The following is an 18,624-nucleotide window of genomic DNA, read 5'->3' as shown; positions in this document are numbered from 1 at the left end:
ATCACTCATGGCTCTGCTGAGTCCGTTTGTTTATGGGGAATTTCACCCCAGCCCCCGTGCCTCAGTTTCCGCACTGATGCAATGATCCCAAGCCTGTGAGGCTTCGGGAGGGTCGGTGGAGCTGGGGAATTAGGACATAATTATTAGGACTGTTCCTTAGGGTTTGTTTATGGCTTTATGAGTGGCCTTGTGAACTGCACAGGATTTTACCCACGTACATGCCCCTGAGCCCACAGAACCCCCATCAAATACATGACCCCCCAAGTTACCACCACATACAGCCCCCCCATTCACTCCTGAATACTACCCCATGCCCCGCACAACCACAGGTGGGGGATGTGGGAAGGGGAGGGAAATGGATGGGGCCTTTCCCCTCCAAGGGACATGGGCTCTGATCCAATCCCAGGGACTTCAGAGCCCGGTTCTTAAGAGACTCCTAATTGGATCTGTGGAGCTCGGGGAGGGGTCCCAAGTTGGGCCCCACAATCAGTGGCTGCTCTTAGAAAGTGGCGATGAATGACTAATTCCAAGGTAATGCAATGAATCTGGTGCAAATGGACCCAGGAGTCCTGACACACACACATACACAAGCCAGGGACAGAACCCAGGAGTCCTGCCCCCCACCCACCAACCCCTTGCTGCTCTAACCACTGGACTCCATTCCCCTCCTAGAGCTGGGATAGAGCCCAGGAATCCTCACCTCTGACCCCCCCCGACCCCAGAGCTCAAGCAAGGGGCTTCCCCTCCCCTAGAACTACAACTCCCAGGTGTCTGTGCGAGGCCGGCCCCGCCCCCTGGGCCGGGCCCGGGCCCTCGCGCTCGCCCGCGCGCGGAACATGGAGTTGGGGGAGTTCGAGCGGGACAACGCGGGCAGCTGCCGCCTGGGCTCCCCCGTGCCCGCGCTGTGTCGGGCCGGGCCCTGCTGCCTGGGCATCGATGAGGCTGGCAGGGGGCCCGTGCTGGGTACGGGGGGGACCCCCAAGCATTGCACGGGGGGGGGGCCCAGCACTGCACAGAGCAGGGACCTCCCAGCATTGCACGAGGGGTGGGCCCAGCATTGCACAGAGCAGGGACCCCCAGCGTTGCTTGGGGTGGGGATAGATGGCCCCCATACTGAGTGATGGGGGCGGGACCCTCCCTGTCTGTGCTCCTGAAGGGGGAGCCCCTGGTACAGTGAGGGGGGGGTGATGGGTGGGGGAGCACAAGGCATCTCACAGGATGCCCCCTCCACACAACTCCCTGCCAGAGAGGTGGGTCCACCTGCCCTGGGGGAGAAGAGCTTGGAGCCCTGTAGCTGGCAGGGGGGTTAGACAGGCCCTGCCCAGTTACTCTTCTCCCCATAGTGCGGGCAGGGCTGATTTCCCCGCCCCCCAGTGCTGTGGGTGGCAGTTGCGGAGTAGGAGGCTCTTGCACCGGCTGGGTTGGACTCGGTTGTCCCCCCATCTGTGCCCTTACCCCCCCCCATATGTGCCTCTGTCTCCCCGCCCAGGTCCCATGGTCTATGGTGTTTGCTACTGCCCGCTGGACAAGCAGGAGCAGCTGGGAGCTCTGAAGATGGCGGGTAAGGACCAGGGCATCGTGGGGGTGGGGGGCTCAACTTCCACCCCGGCCTCCTGTGATTCCACCCCCCGGGGAAGGGGCCCAGGGATCTCAGTTGGGGGAGCAAAGTGGGGACAGGGGATGGGGACAGCAGTGGGGAAGGGCCCCATAGAGGGAATGTTGGATCATGAGGGCCCCCCCCCCAAGATCTCACGGAAGACCGAGGCTTCCTCTGGTAGCCAACCCTAGTTCCCCTCCCCCAGACTCGAAGACACTGACGGAGGCCGAGCGGGAGCAGCTGTTTGGGACACTGGACAGGGCCAGGAACTTCGTCGGCTGGGCCCTGCATATCCTCTCTCCCAACCTCATCTCCACCAGCATGCAGCAGCGGTGAGAGCCCCAGGGAACTCGATTCGCGTGGGGGGCGGGGGTGTCACTGGTGCCCCCTAGTGGGGAAAGGCCCTGTGTCCCGTTTCCCCCCGAGCCAGCCAGGCCCCCCAGCCTGGGGCCGAATCAGCCAGCACCCCGTAGAGGAGAAAGGCTATGTGTCCCCCTTCCCCGCTCCTGTTAACCTTAGGAGCCAGATCCCTGGGTGGGTGAGGCAGCTGGAGGGTCTCTAGGGGGTTGCTCTGTGTCTGTGCAGCGCCTGGCACAGTGGGGCCTGGGTCTCTGGCTGGTAAATACTAACCTCTCTCCTCTCCTGGCCAGGGCGAAATACAACCTCAATGCCCTGTCCCACGACACTGCCATTGGGCTGATACAGCACGTGCTGGACGCGGGAGTACAAGTGGCAGAGGTGAGCCAGCTGCAGTCTTCCCCCACGCCTCAGCTTCCCCGTGGGGCAGATTTCTGTCCACAGGGTGCCCGATCACAGACTCAGTCAGGGTTGGCAAAGGGGACCGCTGTGGGCATAGCGCTGACAGGCACCCTTGCTCCCCCCACTTCCCACCAGCCTCCCTGTGCCTCAGTTTCTCTATACAGCAATAGGTCAGCCGCCTCCCCATGTGGTGCCCTGATCCCACCTCAAGGTGTAGGGGGTGGGTGGGAGGGGATCTGATACCACCCCCCCACACACCTCTTGCGGGGTCCCCCCAACCCTGGCAGGTCTTCGTGGACACGGTGGGACCGGCGGAGAAGTACCAGGAGAAGCTGAAACTGCATTTTCCGGAGCTCGAGGTGACTGTGAGGCCGAAGGCTGATTCCCTCTTCCCCATAGTCAGCGCAGCCAGCATCTGTGCCAAGGTGAGCCTTTGGGGTCCCCCCTCTTCAGGGGTTTGGTGGGGAATGGGCTGGATCTTACTGTGTGCTTAGGAGTCACCAGGCCCCCTGCCCTCCCTGGAGCAATGGACCTGGGTGGGTCTGCGGAATATGGAGACACCCCAGCTTCACTTACCGTCGTGTTATTGGGGTCTCCTGAGTGAAGTAATAAGGGCATTCCATTGGGCATCCCTCAATCAGCTCTACACTAGGGGAGTCATCCTCACTTCCTGTCCCTAATGCTGCATGGCAGTTCGACAGCTCCTGCGCCCCTCCCCAGAGGCGGCTGCATCTCAGCCCCGGGCGACGGATCCCTGTCAAAACAGCCCAGTGCTAGGGGACGATGTTCCTAGAGGCGCCGCCCCGAGCCGACTCCTGTTTGTGTTGGCAGGTGGCGCGGGATCGTGCTGTGAAGAACTGGACGTTCCCGGAGGATCTGGGGGACGTGAGCGTGGAGTATGGGTCTGGGTACCCCAATGGTAAATGACCCCCCACCCCGCCCATGTAATTCTCAGGGGCAGGTCTGACCACAAGGTGGAGCTATTTGTGTATATAGGAGCTGAAGATTAACCGAGGCTGCCCCATGGGCCCATCTAGCCCGGTATCCTGCCTTCCACCAGTTCCTAGATTGCACCAGCTCCGTCTCTCTCACCCAGCTCCTACTGGCCAGTTGTGTTCTGTTTCACTCACCAGAGGGTGCATGTGACCTGGGATCTGCTCCCATCTTTCACTGGATCCTCCTGCCCTGGCTCTTGCATTGCCAAGGGGTGGGGGCTGCGGTGCCAGGCTTTGAGCCCCCTCCCAGCCCCCCGGGCCCTGGCCTTCCTTTAACCCCCTCGGCTGCATCGGGCTGGATTTCTGATCTGGTTTGCAGAGACCGAGACGGAAGCTAAGTGATGTGCTGAGGTCTTGGGGGACGATAGTGGTGGAAATGGGGATGGGAGCCAGGACTCCTGGCTTCTAGCCCCCCTGCTCTAACCACTAGACCCCCCTTCCCAGAGCCAGGGATAGAACCCAGGAATCCTGACTGGTTTGAAAGCTGGCAGGTACCCCCGTTTGCAGTCAGGGAAGTGGGGCTGGTGCATTTGGCCCCCACCCTGACTCTCATTTCTCCCCCACTCCCTGTCCCCCAGATCCCAAGACCAAGGAGTGGCTGGCGCAGTGCCTGGACCCTGTGTTCGGGTACCCCCAGTTTGTGCGCTTCAGCTGGAGCACGGCCCAGACCATCCTGGAGAGCAAGGCAGTGCCCGTGCGCTGGTAGGTGATGGGGCGGCTGGGACGGGACAGAGGGTACCAATCTATTAGATCCCTGCAGGGGGCCTGACCTCAGTCTGACCCCCACCTGGCATCTATGGGCTTGAACAAGCTCCCGCGGGCACCGTCCATAGCGGCTCAGAGGAGCTGGCTCGAATGCCAAGCGACAGTCCTGCCACCCTTGATTGCCGCAGCTGCCACCTGGGCCCTGCTGGCACTGATTCGTCCCGGGGGAAGGGCAGCACCGCATGCTGATAGCGGGGGCCTTCTGCTGCCCTCCCCTCTGGCATGCATGGAGGGTGCTGGGCGCAGCTCCTCTCTCCCTCTGGGGTCCCCTTGCCACCCACCGGCTCATTCTGCACCCATGTGTGGGATGGGGGAACCCAGGGGGCTGTACTGAGAGCGGCATGGTTCAGTGCTTCCCGGCCTGGCGCCGGCATGACCTTGGCAGCTGCCTGGATGTGTGGGTGTGGATCCAGCTGGGTGTGGATCCCTCCCAAGGGGAGAGAGGGATGAGGAGATGGGGGGTTATGGGACTCTGCACCCCTTCAGACTCGGGGGGCTCAGAGGGGCCCTGCCTCATGCTGTTTCATTATCTTCCTGTGCTGGGTCACAGCCCCCACATCCCACCCCAGAGGTGGCTGCATCTCAGCCCTGGGTGAGGGATCCATGTATAAACAGCCCCTGCACCCCACCTTAGAGGTGGGTCACATCTTGGCGCCAGGCAAGGGGTCCCTGGATACATCAGTCTGGAGTAGACACCAACTGAGCCCAGCACACCTGCTGGCTCTACCCATCCCGCCCCTCCCCGCCTGCTCTGGCACCTGCCTCCGCCCTGGCACCCTGTGTGTGTGTGTTGGAGAGAGCTGAGTGCTTTTGGGGGGGTGCCAGGGTCCCGTTAATTTCTTATTCCCTCCCCAGGGATGACAGTGAGGACAATCCTGCTCAGAAGGGCACCCGCTCTGTCCTGTCCTTCTTTGCCCGCAAAGAGTCCTCCAAGCGCCAGCCCCACCGCTTCTTCCACGAGCGCAAGCTGGAGACAGTGACTGGGCTGTAGTGGGCACCAGGGGGTGGAAAGCTGACCCCATGCCCCCCCCAGCCCATGGCCCCCTCAAGTCGGCCCAGCTTCACTTAGAGCGAGAACTTTTGACTCACAGTGTCTGGGGTTGTATTTAATCATGGTGCCACCTGATCTGAGCCCCCCTCTCCAGGGGCTGGGAGAAGCCCAGCCGTAAAAGGGGCTTCTAGGAACCAGCTGCTCCAGTCTTGCCGGCGCCTCCTTGCTGTGGATTTTCCACCCACTGTGAATCCTCCCCCACCCCCAAAATTCGTTTTAATTAATAAAACATTTTGAAACATCTCTGCAGTTTGTAATAGGTGTGTTTCTCCCTCCCCTTCCCGCAAATGCAGTGTGTCCTGCTGTGTCCCTGAGCCCTGCAGCCACCTCTGGGGAGGGGCCAAAAAGTCCCATGGACCAAATTTGAAAGCTTTTTATTTTAGGTTATTTCTTTCCACAGTTTCATCTGCTTTTCAAACAGCGTTTTTCCCCTTGTAATCCCAGTTCTGGGGAGCAAATGGGCAAGTAAGGGGCAGGGGTGGCCCCGTGGGAACTGACGCTCAGAGCAAGGGGGTTGAGTCCGGGGGTGGGGTATATTTCAGAAGGTTTGGGGTTGCTTTGAAGGGGGCTGGCTTAAAACACTGGCATGATCTTCCCCCTACACCTCTGATTCCCCTTCTCCCCCTGCCGGGGGGGGGGGGCAGATCCTTGCTTTGAGACGTAAGCCTCTGGCTCCCTGGGCTCTTGCAGTGTGGAATCAGTGTCTATGGTTTGCCCCACCAATCTGTCTGCACAGCGCCCCCTACTGCCATGCTGGGCCCCTGAGGTCAGCACAGACTGTTCGGGGAGAGAGACCCCACCTCGCAGCCCAGCGTCCCCTAGCGCTGTCCTGGGTGAGCATGCCGTCACCCTGCCCAGCTAAATTCCCACCTGCTAGCCGCAGCAAAGACATGGCAGGTTCTGTCTACACTAGCTTGTGAGGGGTTGCAACAAGCTTTAGCGTGCAGGCTACATGCAAACGCTGTGGCTTGAGCTGGGTGGAATCGACAGAGAGGGCCCCTACAGAGTGTCCCCAAGCCTGGCATTGGGGTCAGCAGTGACTAGTAGGGAGAGCACCCTCTGCTGCCCCCATGGTGTCAGTGGGCTCTTTGTCATCCCCTGCTGTCTGACTCTCATAGAGCAGTTAAGGAGTCGGCCCAGCACGAAGCAAATGGACTTGGCTTATCATCAGCTCCTCTGTGTCAAGGGGTTGATCCCCAGTGGTGGGAGAGTGCCAACCTGGAACCAGCGTGGGGTGCCAGGGCTGCGCGGAGTCAGCTGGCACAGCATCCTCCCCTGCCCAACAACTCCAGGTGCCGGCCTGCACTAGAGAGCTGAGCCACTACACTGAGCTACTCTCAGGTGTCCCTGCTCTGTGCCTCAGTTTCCCCCTCCATAGTATAGCAAGAGGATAATACAGCTGCATCCCTATGTGACTGGGGCATGGAGGGAGCTGGTTGCGAGCAGGGACTCCCTCCCCTTGAAGTTGGGTGCTTGGGGAAGCTAACACCCCTTTGAGCTAGGCCCTATGGCTGTGCGGGGAGGAGGGCTGTGTGGGTCCCCTCCTGGTAGGTGGCTGGATGGGGTGCAAGAGGGGCCAGAGAAGCAGTTATGGTGTGCATGGGGGGGGGACAATCATAGGGGTCAGGGGTTTGCATAGATAACAAGCATTTCCCGCCCCCCCGGCACCTGGTGCGGGAAGGGCTCTCCTAGGAAGTGGGGGAGCTGGGGTGGGAGGGGCCAGCGGCTCTAGAGCCCGCTCCCGCTCCCCTCCACGTCCTCCATGAAGACGGAGCGCTTGCGCAGGCCGCGCTGGAGGAGGCCACTGGCCGGGCAGGGCCCCCGTGGGCTGCCAGCTTTGGTGGGGTCAGGCTCCTCTGAGCTTTCCCCGTCCTCGGGCAGCGGGTCAGTGTCGGAGCCCGTCAGGCTCAGACAGGGGCAGGGCTCCCGGGCAGCCACGAAGGAGTCGCCCCAAATGTTCTCGCAGAGCTCCCTGCCGTCCCTGTACATCTGGGGGGCAGAAAGAGGGGAGAGGTTAGGGGGTGAGACCTGGGGCCTTTCCCCTCTATGGGGCGCTGGCTCCGATCCAGCCCTGGGGCAGGGGAACTGGCTGGCTCAGGGGGGTGGGGAATGGGGCATGGGGCCTTTCCCCTCTAGGGGGCACCGGCTCCAATCCAGGGCAGGGGGAGGAGAGGTTGAGTCTCGGACCAAATCCCTCTGCCAGTCTCGGAGCACAGAGGGGGCAGGGACGCTCATGCTCCGTCCCCAGGTACAGGTGCTGGGCCTGATGGACACCCCTTGGTGGTGGGGGCTGCCAGGCAGGGGGCCCTGCCAGCATTTGCAGCTCTGCTGACCCCGGCAGGTGCTAGCTGGCTCAGTATCTGGGAGCCACATGTGGGCCAAGGCAGCAGTTTGTTTGACTGGGTGTGGGGAGATCTCTTGGCTGGGGGTGGTGCCAGCTGCTGGCAGCTCCCCCCCTGACCTGCTGCCCAGTCTGTGGGCACATGGGGATTAGGTGCCCTCAGGAGTGGGGATCTCTATCCCCCCGCCCAATTCACCCAGCCCCGGCCCCCTCTATCCATCCCAAGTAGGACAGCACCCTGCGGGTTTGTCCCTCTGAGCCAGCCAGCACCCCGCCCTGGGGCTGGATCGGCCCTGGCACCCTCTAGAGGGGAAAGGCCCCGTGTCCCATTCCAGCCCTGCATGCCAGGAGTTGGACGAGTCTCAGCCCAGCTCTGAGGTGCCTGTACCACAGAATCCGCCCTGCCCAATTGGTGCCAACCCAGCAGCCTGAGCAGGGCAGCTCAGCCATGGACTCCCAGTCCCCCCCTTCCCTCTCCCTCTGTAGGAAGGGCCCCCTGGCCTTCCCCCAGCAGGGCTGAGCCAACCCCCTCCTCCAGCAGCAGAGCCCCCTCACCTGGCTGTAGGGCACACAGTCCCGGCTGCAGTTGTTTCCCTGGGGACCCCACTGCCAGTCACTCACCCAGTTGCGGGCACAAGTCAGGTCATTCTTGCAGGCTTCATACCTGGTGGGGGGGACGGGTGAGAAGGGGGGACAGGCTGGAATTGAGATAGACTATGGGGCTGTTCAGCAGGGGTGTTCCAAGGCCAATCTATCCCCGTATTGCCCCACATCAGACCCCTGGGTCCATCCAGCCCAGAAGCCCAGCTTTGCTGCTGCACTCCGGCTCCTTGCAGCAGGGAGTTCCACCAGTTTATTGGGCTGCATTAAAGGGGCGGTTCCCCACAGGTGGGAGAGACCTTCCGACCAGCCCATCCTGGAGCTTGTCATGGGGACTGGATTCTCTTTTCCCCTTGGCCATTGCTGCCTGGAGTCGCAGGTGAATTCACACCCTCCCTAGGAATAGCCTGGCTCCCAGCCCCCCACCCTCCCAACCACTAGACCCTGCTTCCCTCCCAGGGCCATGGATAGAACCCAGGAGTCCTGGCTCCACCTCCTGTCTAATCACTGGACCCCACTCCCCTCCCAGAGCCAGGGATAGAACCCAGGAGTCCCGGTTCCCAGCCCCCTGCTCTAACCCGGCTAGGAAGGTGGGGGAAGGTGCATTGACTTACCACTCCTCACAGAAGCTCAGGCAGAGGGGCACCTCAAGGACAGCTGTGGGGCGCTGGGGGTGGGGCCAGCGGGCGGCGCTGGGGGAGCAGCGGTAGAAGCATTCAACCCGCTGCAGGTAGTGCTTGCACCTAGTAATGGAGAGCGGGGAGAGGGGGCATTAGCGTGGGGAGGCCCACAGTGGTTGCACCTTGAGCCTTGCACTGGCAGGATGCTGCAGGGAGCGGGGCGGGGGCTCAGCAGGGGGTGCTCTCCCCCAAGCAGGCAGTGCTGGCCCCAGTGCCCCAGGGTTAGGGGGCTCTGTGCTGCAGGGAGTGGGGCAGGGGCTCAGCAGGGGGCACTCCCTCTCAGTGCTGACCCTAGGGGGGGCTCTGCACCACTGGTCCCATCTGTTTAGGTTGGGCTATAACTTAGGTCTTTGTGTAACCCTCGGCTTCTAGGCTAGAATTTCAAATTGAGTGTGTGTCACCATCCACCACCAGGGCACTGCTGCGGGGAAGCTCAGAGTCGGGGAAACAAGACACGGGCATGGCACTGCTGCAGGGAAGCTCACAGACAGGGGTAGCTGGATGCTAGCAGGGCACTGCTGCAGGGAAGCTCACAGCCAGGGGTAGCTGGATGCTAGCAGGGCACAGCTGCGGGGAAGCTCACAGCCGAGGCAGGCAGAGGGCGGGGTCGGGCAGTCCTACCTGGGGCTGAGGCTCCTGCAGTGATTCCAGGAAATGTCGTTGACCTTGGTGAGTGGGGCGCTGGAGATCTCCTGGGCCACCTTGGGGGAGCAGCAGGCGTCTGGGAAGAGGCCGTCCATCAGCACCACCCTTGACTCCTCACCCAGGGCCCTGCCCTCCCACTGACCCGGCCCACCCTGTGCCCAGGGGCTCCCCAGGGCAGGGCCTGGCGTGTGAGGGGTGGTGGGCCCCTCTCGTTCTCCAGAGCACAGGGATCTCCAGCAACACGGGGGCAAAGCCACTGCTCACAGGGGTCTAGGGGATAGAGCGGGGGGGGGGGGGGCTGTGGAGTCAGGACTCCTGGGTTATAGCCCCAGCTCTGGGAGGGGAGTGGGGTCTAATGGTTAGAGCAGGGGGGCTGGGACTGGAGAAATCCCTTGAAACCACCTGCTCTGACCTAGTTTCGTCCTCCCCAAACCTCCGAGTTTGTGGCCCACCCGCTGCACACCCCATCCCGGGCCACCCCATGCCCATCACTCACTGGCAGCATAGAGCTGGCAAACGCCCAGCTGCCCCTCGGGGCTAGGGGCCACCTTGTGCTTCCCTCCAGCTAGGCAGCGGCTGTCCAGGCCTCCGGTGCCTCCACACAGCACGGCCAGCGCCCAGCCGATGGCCAGTGCCCACACGCTGCCCCCGCCACCCATGGCACCTGGGAACAGAACCAAAGCGGGGAGTGTGGTCAGAAGGGAAAAACTGGGGGCTCCCCCAGTTGCCTGGCCCTGAACCAGACTGGCCTGCCCTGGGGGGTGGGGCTGGGGTTAGGAGGGGGATGGGCTGGGGACCGTGGGGGGGACAGTAAGACTGGCTGTGGGGGGTGGGAGGTCCCCAATCTGGGACCATCTTGGCTTGGGGAAGGGCAGGGGAGATACTGAATCCAGGGAGGCGGGGAGGCAGTGTACAGTCCTGTCTCTCTCTACCTCCCCACCCCATCTGGGTCTCTCTCTGACAGCCCAAGTCCCCGCTGGCACGGCTCCTTTGGGCATTATTCAGCCCCCGCAGGGCTGGAGATTGGGGGCTGCCGAGATCGGTCGTTGACCCCCAGCCACTTTGCCCTCTGGCACTGGGCTGGCTGGGAAGCTGCACAGAGTCCTTCCTGACCCCTGCAGAGATCAGTGCCCTGGAGCATCACAGTGACTGACCCAGAATTTCCCCAGTAATCACAGACCATCCCTTAGGCCAGGAAAGGATCCAACCAGCCTCAGTCCTCATATCGAAGCTCTCAGTGGCTGCCCTGGCCCCCGGGGCTCTATCTCTGCTACAATTCCCACCATGCTGGGTGAACTGCATCTTTCCAGGGTCGACTTGACTTCCAGCGGAGACTGTATCAGGGGTTGGAGCGGGGGGAGGGGGGGGCTGCGAGCCAGGACTCCTGGGTTCTAGCCTCAGATGCCTTCCTTGGCAGAGGGGCTCATTCCTGTGGGTGACGTTAGACCCTCATCCTCTGTGAGGAGCTGGGCAGCTCACATGCTGGGGAAGGTGCCTTGGGAGAGGCTCAGCCCATCTGATCCGTGCCCCCTAATTGGATTTGAATTAAAGACCTGGCTGTAAGTTGGACTTGGCAGCTTCTGCCCCCAAGGCCCAAGGTGACTCCTGCTTACGGAGCCAGATCCTGCCTTCCCCAGCAAATTAGGCTGACGGGGTGAAATTAGACACGGCAGGTGTGTGTGTGTGGGGGGGGCACCTGGCTCTGGCAGCATCCTCCCATTGAGAGATCAGATTCCCCCCCCCCGCCCCGTGCTGCTTGACTAGGAGAAACCCAACTCCCTGCTCTCCCCAAGGGCAGCTGGTAAAAGTGCAGCTAGGGACCAAACCCAGCCTGGCTTCCAGCCCCCTGCTCTAACCACTAGACTCCGCTCCCCTCATCCCAGAGCAGGGAACAGAAGCCAGGAGACCTGGCTCCCAGGCTCCCCCCTGCTCTAACCACTAGACCCTGCTCCCCTCATCCCAGAGCTCGGGAAAGAACCAGGAGTCCTGGCTCTCAGTCACATCAGAAAGGTCTGGTTTTCCTTCCCAGAAGGACAAATGCTTGCATGGGTGGGGGAGGGGGTGCCATGTTACCAGCCCCAGCAATGTGTTGCCCCCCCAAAAAAAAATCATGAGAAATTTAGAAAAACTGGGGAGTCATTTTTTGACCTGGGGGGGTGGGTTGAGTCTTTGGGGAGTCGCATTTTCCTGCTTTTTGTTGGCAGCGTGAGGGCTGGATTCTGGCTTTTGAGGAAAAGAAACAGGAGCAGAGTGCCCCCCCGTCCCCCCAGGAGCTGGGGCTTGCAGGAAGAGCACGAGGCTCCAAGCCGTACGGCACACGGTGCCAGAGTCAGCGTCTCTCTGCTCCTGTCCTGACCCCCGGAACCGCCGGCTAATGGGAATTATTGACACACCCCTCAGGTGGCACTTTTGGTTTTGTTTTTTTTTTTAAACTGATACAATTTCAGCCTCTCCAATAGGGCATGACATAGCAACCAAGGTCAGGGTCCCATTATGGTGTGTGCGATTTTAGTAGCATTACAGTAGCACCTGGAGACACCCCCCAACTGCGATCAGGGCCCCATTGTGCCAGGTGCTGCACAGACACCTCTGAGGCAGTCCCTGCCCCAAGCTGATCTCAGTCTAACTAGACCAAGGAAGGCTCATTATCTCCAGTCAGATGGGGGAAACTGAGGCACAAGACAATCAAAGGATTGACCCCAGGAGCCAGGACTCCTGACTGTTAGTCCCAGTTCTGGGTGGAGAGTGGTGTCTAGTGGTTAGAGTGAGGAGGGGGCAGGGCTGTGAGTCAGGACTCCTGGGTTCTATCCCCAGCTCGGGGAGGGGGAATGGTTTAGTGATTAGAGCCGGGGGCCAGGAGAGCAAAGGAGGAGAGCCAGCAGGTGCTATGGAGAGCTAACAGCCTCCCCCCTTCCTGTCTCCCCACCCCCCAGGTCTTGCCAGGAGCCAGTGGGGACCAGGCAAGTTGCATGTGACTATGCAGAGACAATTTCTCCACCTGGGGCTGGAGGGACCATCCCCACCCCCCACCCCCCCGCAGGTTACTCCGGGATCATCTACTAGAGCATTTCTTGCACCTTCCTATGAAGCAGCTGGACTTGGGCCCTGCAGTTGATAAGGTAAGGGGCTGGATGGGCCCAGGTCTGATCTGGGGCAGCGATTCCATCTGAGCCCCCCCGAGGAGCCCCCTCACTCAGGCAGCGCCATACTCACAGAGCCCCAAGGACCATAGATCAAACTGCTCAATCTAGAGCAGCCTTTTGACAAGCTCCAGCTGCTGCTTGTGCCCCAGCTGCAGCGGGGTGCAAAGAATGGAAGCAGGATGCCTGGGTTCTATCCCCGGCTCTGCAAGGGGAGGGAGGTCTAGTGGTTAGAGCAGAGGACCAAAAATCAGGACTCCTAGAATGCAGCGCCCGGAAGTGGGCCCAGGACTCACCGGGGCCGAGCAGAGCCGAACAGTGACCTCCCGTGTCTCGCTAACGCACCCCAGGAGGGGTGCTCGCCCCCTTTGCAACTGGAACTGCATCCGGCTGTTGACTCGTATTCAGTCTGCGACCCACTGTAACACCAGCCCCTGTTCAGCCCTGCTACCCCCTAGCCAGCTCATCCCCACTGTGCAATTGTGAACCAAGCACTTTGCAGGGATCTTGATTGAATTTGAAGTGGGTGGGGCTGGCAGTCAGGACTCCTGGGTTCTATTTCCAGCTCTGGGTGGGGAGTGGGATCTGGTGGGTTAGAGCAGGGGGAACTGGAAGTCAGAACGCCTGGGTTCCCTTCTTAGCTGTGCTGCATGACTTTTGGGGAGTCATTTCCCCACTCCGTGCCCCCCCTTCTTCATGTGTAAAATGCCTTTCTACAGCCCTCTAAACACTCAAAGTGCCCTAGGGCAGCCGCTCTCAGCCTTTCCAGACCACCGGACCCCTTTCAGGAGCCTGATTGGTCTCGCATACCCCAAGTTTCACCTCATTTAAAAACCACTTGCTTACAGAATCAGACATAAAAATACAAGTGTCCCAGCCAGAGGATTACTGACCAATTGCTGACTTTCTCCTTTTAACCATATCATTATAAAATCAATCCACTGGGATAGAAATATTGTACTTCCATTTCCGTGGATAGTCTGTCCAGCGGTAGAAACAAATCATTGTCTGTAGGAAATGTTCCTGTGTACTGACTGGGCCAGTGCTTTTCATGTTGCCAGTTATAAACCTCAGCAAATCTCTAGCTGAGTTGACAGACCCGCTGGCAGAGCTCCCCGGACCTCTGGCTGAGAACCGAGGCACTACCGGGGAGCTGAGTGATGGTAGTGGTGGGGTTATAGAGGAGGGAAACTGAGGCAGGGAGAAATTAAAGTGATTGGTCCCAGCCCCCAGGGGAAGCCTGTGGCAGAACAGGGCGCTGAACCCAGGAGTCCTGGCACCCCAGCCAGCTCCTTAACCTCCCCCCAAAGTCACGATTTCCATAACCCTGAAATCACGCTCTTCTCCCCCCAATAATTCAATGGGGCAGGACCCTCGCCCCTGCTCCCCCACTCACCCCAAACTCTCCGCTTCTTTGATTTACCCGGCAGCTCTTCCGCCGGGGCGAGGTTTTCCTTCTCCTGCTCTGGACTCGTCTGGCTTTGACCCGGGTGGGGGGGAAGCCCGGCTACCGGGGGAGGGGTAGATGAGGGGGGCGGAGTGAATCGTGTGGGGAGGGGCGGAGTGAATAGTTCTTCGGGTGATTTCAAACTTGCGCCCCATGGGAGGGACAAAGTCTGGTTCTCACTCCGTGTCCCTGATTCTCTCCCTCCCCCACCCAAGCTGTGCCCCCCTCCAAGTTATAGGGGCGGCATGCGTTAGCAAGGGGCTGAACTCCGTGACCCAGGAGCCCCCCTTATAGCCCCATGTTCTGATGTGATAACCCCCCACCCCCACAGCAGCCGCTGGGATTTCTATGGGGGGGTGGAGCCCCACATCTCCACTTCCCAGCCCCCTCCCGGCCACGGGCGACTCTCAGGGGCAGAACCAAGCCCTCAGGGTTGGGGGCGTCGGGCTCCTCTGGGTCTGCAGCGCCCCGGAGTGGATGTGTTACCGCCAGGGGATGGGGGACCCCCGCACCCCCTTTTCGCTAGTGGCTGCAGGAGGGTGGAACTGGGCCACCAGACCCCGCCCCCCGCGCCTGCTGTAATAAACCAGGGGGGAAATCGACCCCCCCACCCCTTGTGCCTACCTGCGCTGCCTGCTGGACTGTGGCTCTTGCCTGGGTGACCGGGGGGGGCGATCTCCCCCCCTTCTTCCACCCCACTGCCGCCGCTGGCAGGGGAGAGGCGCCTCAGCTCGCCTCCTCCTGCTCCGGCTGCTGCAAAGTAAATCCCTGCAGCAACCACTCGCCCGCCGGAGCGGCGCTGGGGTGAATCCGGAGTCGCCCGCGTCACACTCGTGTACGCCGGGGGGGGGGGAGGGGAGGGGCTCTGTCTCTCCCGCTCCTTCCTCCCACATCAGATCGTCTGGGGCCTGCCCAGGGAGGGACGTGGTCAATTGATGTAAATTAACAAGGCAAAGCCGGGGGAAGCTTCCATCAGGTTTTTCCCCAGGGCCAAAAACTGCCCCCGGGCGGGGACGTGACCCAGCGTGTGAGGGAGGGGCCAGGCTCGGGCCAGAGTTTGAAGCATGAATCCCTCCCGCTGGGAACGTAGCACGGGTAATGCCGAGCGACTCTTTCCGTGGGAGCCCCGTAAAGCCAATGTCTTGCGCTCCCCCGGTGGTCGGGCAGGAAGCCGCTTATTCGCCCGGCGCTGAGATGCAGCCACCTCTGGGGTGGGTGCGGGGGGCCTGTTTATATAGGGGTCTCTCAGCCAGTGATGCAGCTGTCTCTGGGGTGGGGCATGGCGGCTGTTTAACAGTGAAATGCCAGCCTGTATCCAACTGAACCAGCAGGGGGTGCTGGTTAGGGAGGCACCCTGGAGACAGGCACACAGGGCTTTCTCACTGCCACAATCTCCTTCCCCGTGTGCCTGGGGCATGGGCCACCCTGGCACAGACGGAAGGGGAATGCCCTCTACCAGTGCACCCAGGGAAGTAGGGGACCCTGAGACCCCTTCTTACTCCCGCCCCCACACCGCATGGGGTGATCTCTGAGTTACTTCTGCCCTTTTAATGGTGATTAACTCCCCCCTTGTCTTTTCGGGTCCCCCAGGGATCACTGGGGCGCTGCATGGCCCACCCGAGGAGCTGCCTTCCAGCCATGGAGTCTGATTTGCAAGGGTGTCTCCAGGGGGAAGGAGTCAGGGATCAGGACAGACAGACAGACAGCCCCAGCGTGGGACCTTGCAGCCCGAGCTGCGTAACTTACAAAGCCAGAACCTGCCCTGGTCGGAGCCACTGGGCCACAATGATTTTGAAAGAGCCTTTTGATTCAATGCACTAACCTTCGCCCCACCACATGGGGACTCCTGGCTCTGGGAGGGGCGTGAGGTCTAGTGGTTAGAGTGGGGTGGGGTGGGGGTACTGGGATGGGAGTCAGGACTCCTGGGTCCTGCTCCCAGCTCTGGCAGGGGCATAGCTAAAGCCCTGAGTGGTGCTACCCTCCGAAAGCCAGCCTTGACCCCAGTGGCCTTTCTGGGAGCTGCCGGGCAGGGGGGGCCCTAGCTGCGGATCACTACTGCCACCTAGTGGGCTGCATGCTCTGGTGGGTGCCAGGCTGTGGGGTGCCCATGGCCGGGGCGAGTGTTGTGTCCTGCATGTGCCATGATGGAACAATCCCAGCCTACACTTCAGAGGTCCCCAGGGCAGCTCTGGGGACACGGCCACCACCCCTGAGATTGGGCAGGAGCTGCATCCCCCACATTACGGGTGGGTTAAATGGCTCTAGTGTTGGGGGTGAGAATGGGGCTCGAGAACACATGGAACTGGGAGTCAGGATTCCTGGGGTCTGCTGTGAGTCAGGGAGAGGGACTCAAGTCTCCTGGGTTCAATTATGAGATCGGATAAGAGAGTGCAGTCTAGTGGTTAGAGCAGGGGAGTCAGGACTCCTGGGTTCTCTGCTGGGCTCTGCGAGGGGAGGGGAGTCTAGTGGTTAGAGCAGGGGGGGCTGGAGTCAGGACTCCTGGGTTCTCTGCTGAGCTCTGGGAGTGGAGTGGAGTCTAGTGGTAGGGGCAGAGGAACACAAAACCAGATTTCCCAGGTTCTCTTTAAGTTCTGAGTCACAGTGAGTCTGCGTCTCATGCCCTTGCTCCATGCCTCAGTTTCCCCAATGGGATCCATAGCTGGGCAGGGCAAGCAAACTGCATGGTATTACCAGGGCTTTGCCAACAGCTGTTTGGCATAGGATGGGGGAAATTGCTCCTTCTGTCCTCCATGCCCCCAGGGTTGGCCCATGCCCGGGGCTCTGCCTGGCTTGCTCCGGACAGGTGTCGTCACCGCTGTGACCTCAGTGCTCCTGGCAGGGAACTGACCTCCACTAAGCGCCGGATGGGATTAGCAGGTAAGGGTTAGGGGCCGCTGTGAGTAGGGGAATTAGAGAAGCTTCTGCCACCTGGCTGGGGCCAGCACCTGAGGGCGTGGGCCCAAGGCAAGCGCTGGCCCCAGGGCCTTCACCTGTTCTGGATTGTCAGCGACCAGGCAAAAGCTGGGTTCATGGGCTTCTCCCGCGGCCCAGCCCCGCCCCTGCTTTAAGCCACTAGGACCCCTCTCCCAGAACCAGAAATAGAACCCAGGAGTCCTGCCTCCCTCCCCGTCCCCCGTCCCTGGCGCTTGCCGTGGGGACTGAACAGAAGCCCTTGAAGCAGGAGCGTCGGAGAGCCCGGGTCCCCCAGGCTGTAGTACAGGGACTGGCCACTAGAGAGCGACAGAGCCCCGCGGAATTTCTGTGGGGCCCACCAATATTTCCCGTGTCCCCAGGGATGATTCTTAAATTGCTGCGTCTGGAAGGGGCCCAGCGAGGGTGGGGGGAGGTTCGGGCTCGGAGCGGCTCCGCTCTTGGCACCCCCGGGCCCAGAAACACAGCGCGGTGGGGTCTTTCCACCCCGACAGCCCGGGGGAGGCGAGAGAACCCAGGAGTCCGGCCCCTGTATTGCTCCCAGCCCCCGTCCTTCAGCACCAGCACCATGGACAGCGCAGGGTCGAGAGCAGGGCATGTCCGGCAGCGGTGACTGGCTGCAACTGTGTGTGTGAGTGTGTGTGAGTGTGTTACACGCCTCTCCCTCCTCTGCCTGTCCCAGGCCCTCCCCCTCCATCTCTCCAGCCAGAGTTCTGGGCTATGGTGGCCTCCTCCCAAGCTAACCCTGCCACTTCCTTCTGGTGGGAACACGCATCACCCAGACATGCACGCCAGGCTCGCCCACGCTCGCCGTGCACCCTGGCCCAGGGTCCGGTCTCTGCCCCATCCAGTAACCAGTCTTATGGGAGTGACCCTGTTACTGGGCTGGGCACCAAGGACCCATGTGATTCCGGGGGGCAGGCTCATGGCCTCCAAGACTCTGAGACTGGGTCTTCGGCACCAGTGACCCCATTTCTCTCTCTCTCTCTGTGGCTCCCTGCACACCATATGTTACCGCACACCACGGCCACTCCGTCATCACACACCAGCGCACACAAAGACAGCTTCACGCACACAGACTCTCCACCACCAGCCAGACACCTGCTCCTGCAGGCAACACACACACACACACACACAGAGGCCCTCCCCATCCCAGCCCAGTGCACGCACACATGCGCACATACACACACACACACACACACACACACACAAAGGCCCTCCCCATGCACAAACACACCCGCAGCTGCCCTCCCCATCCTAGCCTGGCACACACACACACACAGGTCCTCCGAATCCCAGCCTGGTGCGCACACACACGCACACACACACACATACAGAGATGCCTGCCTTCAGGCTCTGCTCTGCCGGCTGGGCCCAGCCCTAGCTATTGATTTCCATTAACTGCCCCATTAGGCCGCGGATCACCCTGGCCGCCCATCAAGTGCAGTTACGGCGCAGGCCCAGCCCATCGACCCGATGCTGCCTGGCCGTCTGTGCTGAGGCTGGCCCAGGCCACGAACTGCCCTGGAGACTAGATGCCACCCATCACGCCCGACAGCTGCCTGCTCCAATCGCCGCAGAGACCAGAGGCACCCTGGGCTTGCATCTCCCCAGAACCCAGGCCCCCATGTTGATGGATCTGCTTGGCGATGAGAGTCTCATGGTCTCCAACC

At 61.2% G+C, this 18,624-nt stretch overlaps 2 protein-coding genes across 3 annotated transcripts; one reads left to right on the top strand and one right to left on the bottom strand.

The window, feature by feature from the left end:
- Window positions 1–760: 760 nt before the first annotated feature.
- RNASEH2A (ribonuclease H2 subunit A) lies at window positions 761–5,410 on the top strand. The gene is made up of 8 exons (XM_038378798.2): window positions 761–963; window positions 1,490–1,561; window positions 1,803–1,929; window positions 2,248–2,335; window positions 2,644–2,781; window positions 3,188–3,275; window positions 3,930–4,053; window positions 4,972–5,410. The coding sequence occupies exons 1-8, from the start codon at window positions 837–839 to the stop codon at window positions 5,105–5,107; spliced, it is 900 nt and encodes a 299-aa protein (XP_038234726.1). The 5' UTR covers window positions 761–836; the 3' UTR covers window positions 5,108–5,410.
- A 204-nt stretch (window positions 5,411–5,614) lies between these two features.
- Window positions 5,615–15,201, bottom strand: RTBDN (retbindin). Of its 2 annotated transcripts, XM_038378868.2 has the most exons (7): window positions 14,645–15,201; window positions 13,970–14,080; window positions 9,930–10,097; window positions 9,410–9,509; window positions 8,723–8,851; window positions 8,064–8,172; window positions 5,615–7,156 (listed from the first exon to the last, which is right to left on the bottom strand). In XM_038378868.2, exons 3-7 carry the CDS (start codon window positions 10,090–10,092, stop codon window positions 6,896–6,898), a joined length of 762 nt encoding a protein of 253 aa, XP_038234796.1. In that variant the 5' UTR covers window positions 10,093–10,097; window positions 13,970–14,080; window positions 14,645–15,201; the 3' UTR covers window positions 5,615–6,895. The 2 variants fall into 2 exon arrangements, with proteins under 2 accessions (XP_038234796.1, XP_038234795.1); XM_038378867.2 differs by lacking the exon at window positions 13,970–14,080 and having other exon boundaries at window positions 14,645–15,199.
- Between the last annotated feature and the right edge of the window lie 3,423 nt (window positions 15,202–18,624).

The sequence above is a fragment of the Dermochelys coriacea genome, chromosome 20, assembly GCF_009764565.3.
Source record: "Dermochelys coriacea isolate rDerCor1 chromosome 20, rDerCor1.pri.v4, whole genome shotgun sequence".
In the NCBI taxonomy this organism is placed as follows: Eukaryota; Metazoa; Chordata; order Testudines; family Dermochelyidae; genus Dermochelys; species Dermochelys coriacea.
Note: the sequence above shows the minus strand (reverse complement) of the source record. Positions and strands in the feature narration are given on the sequence as shown.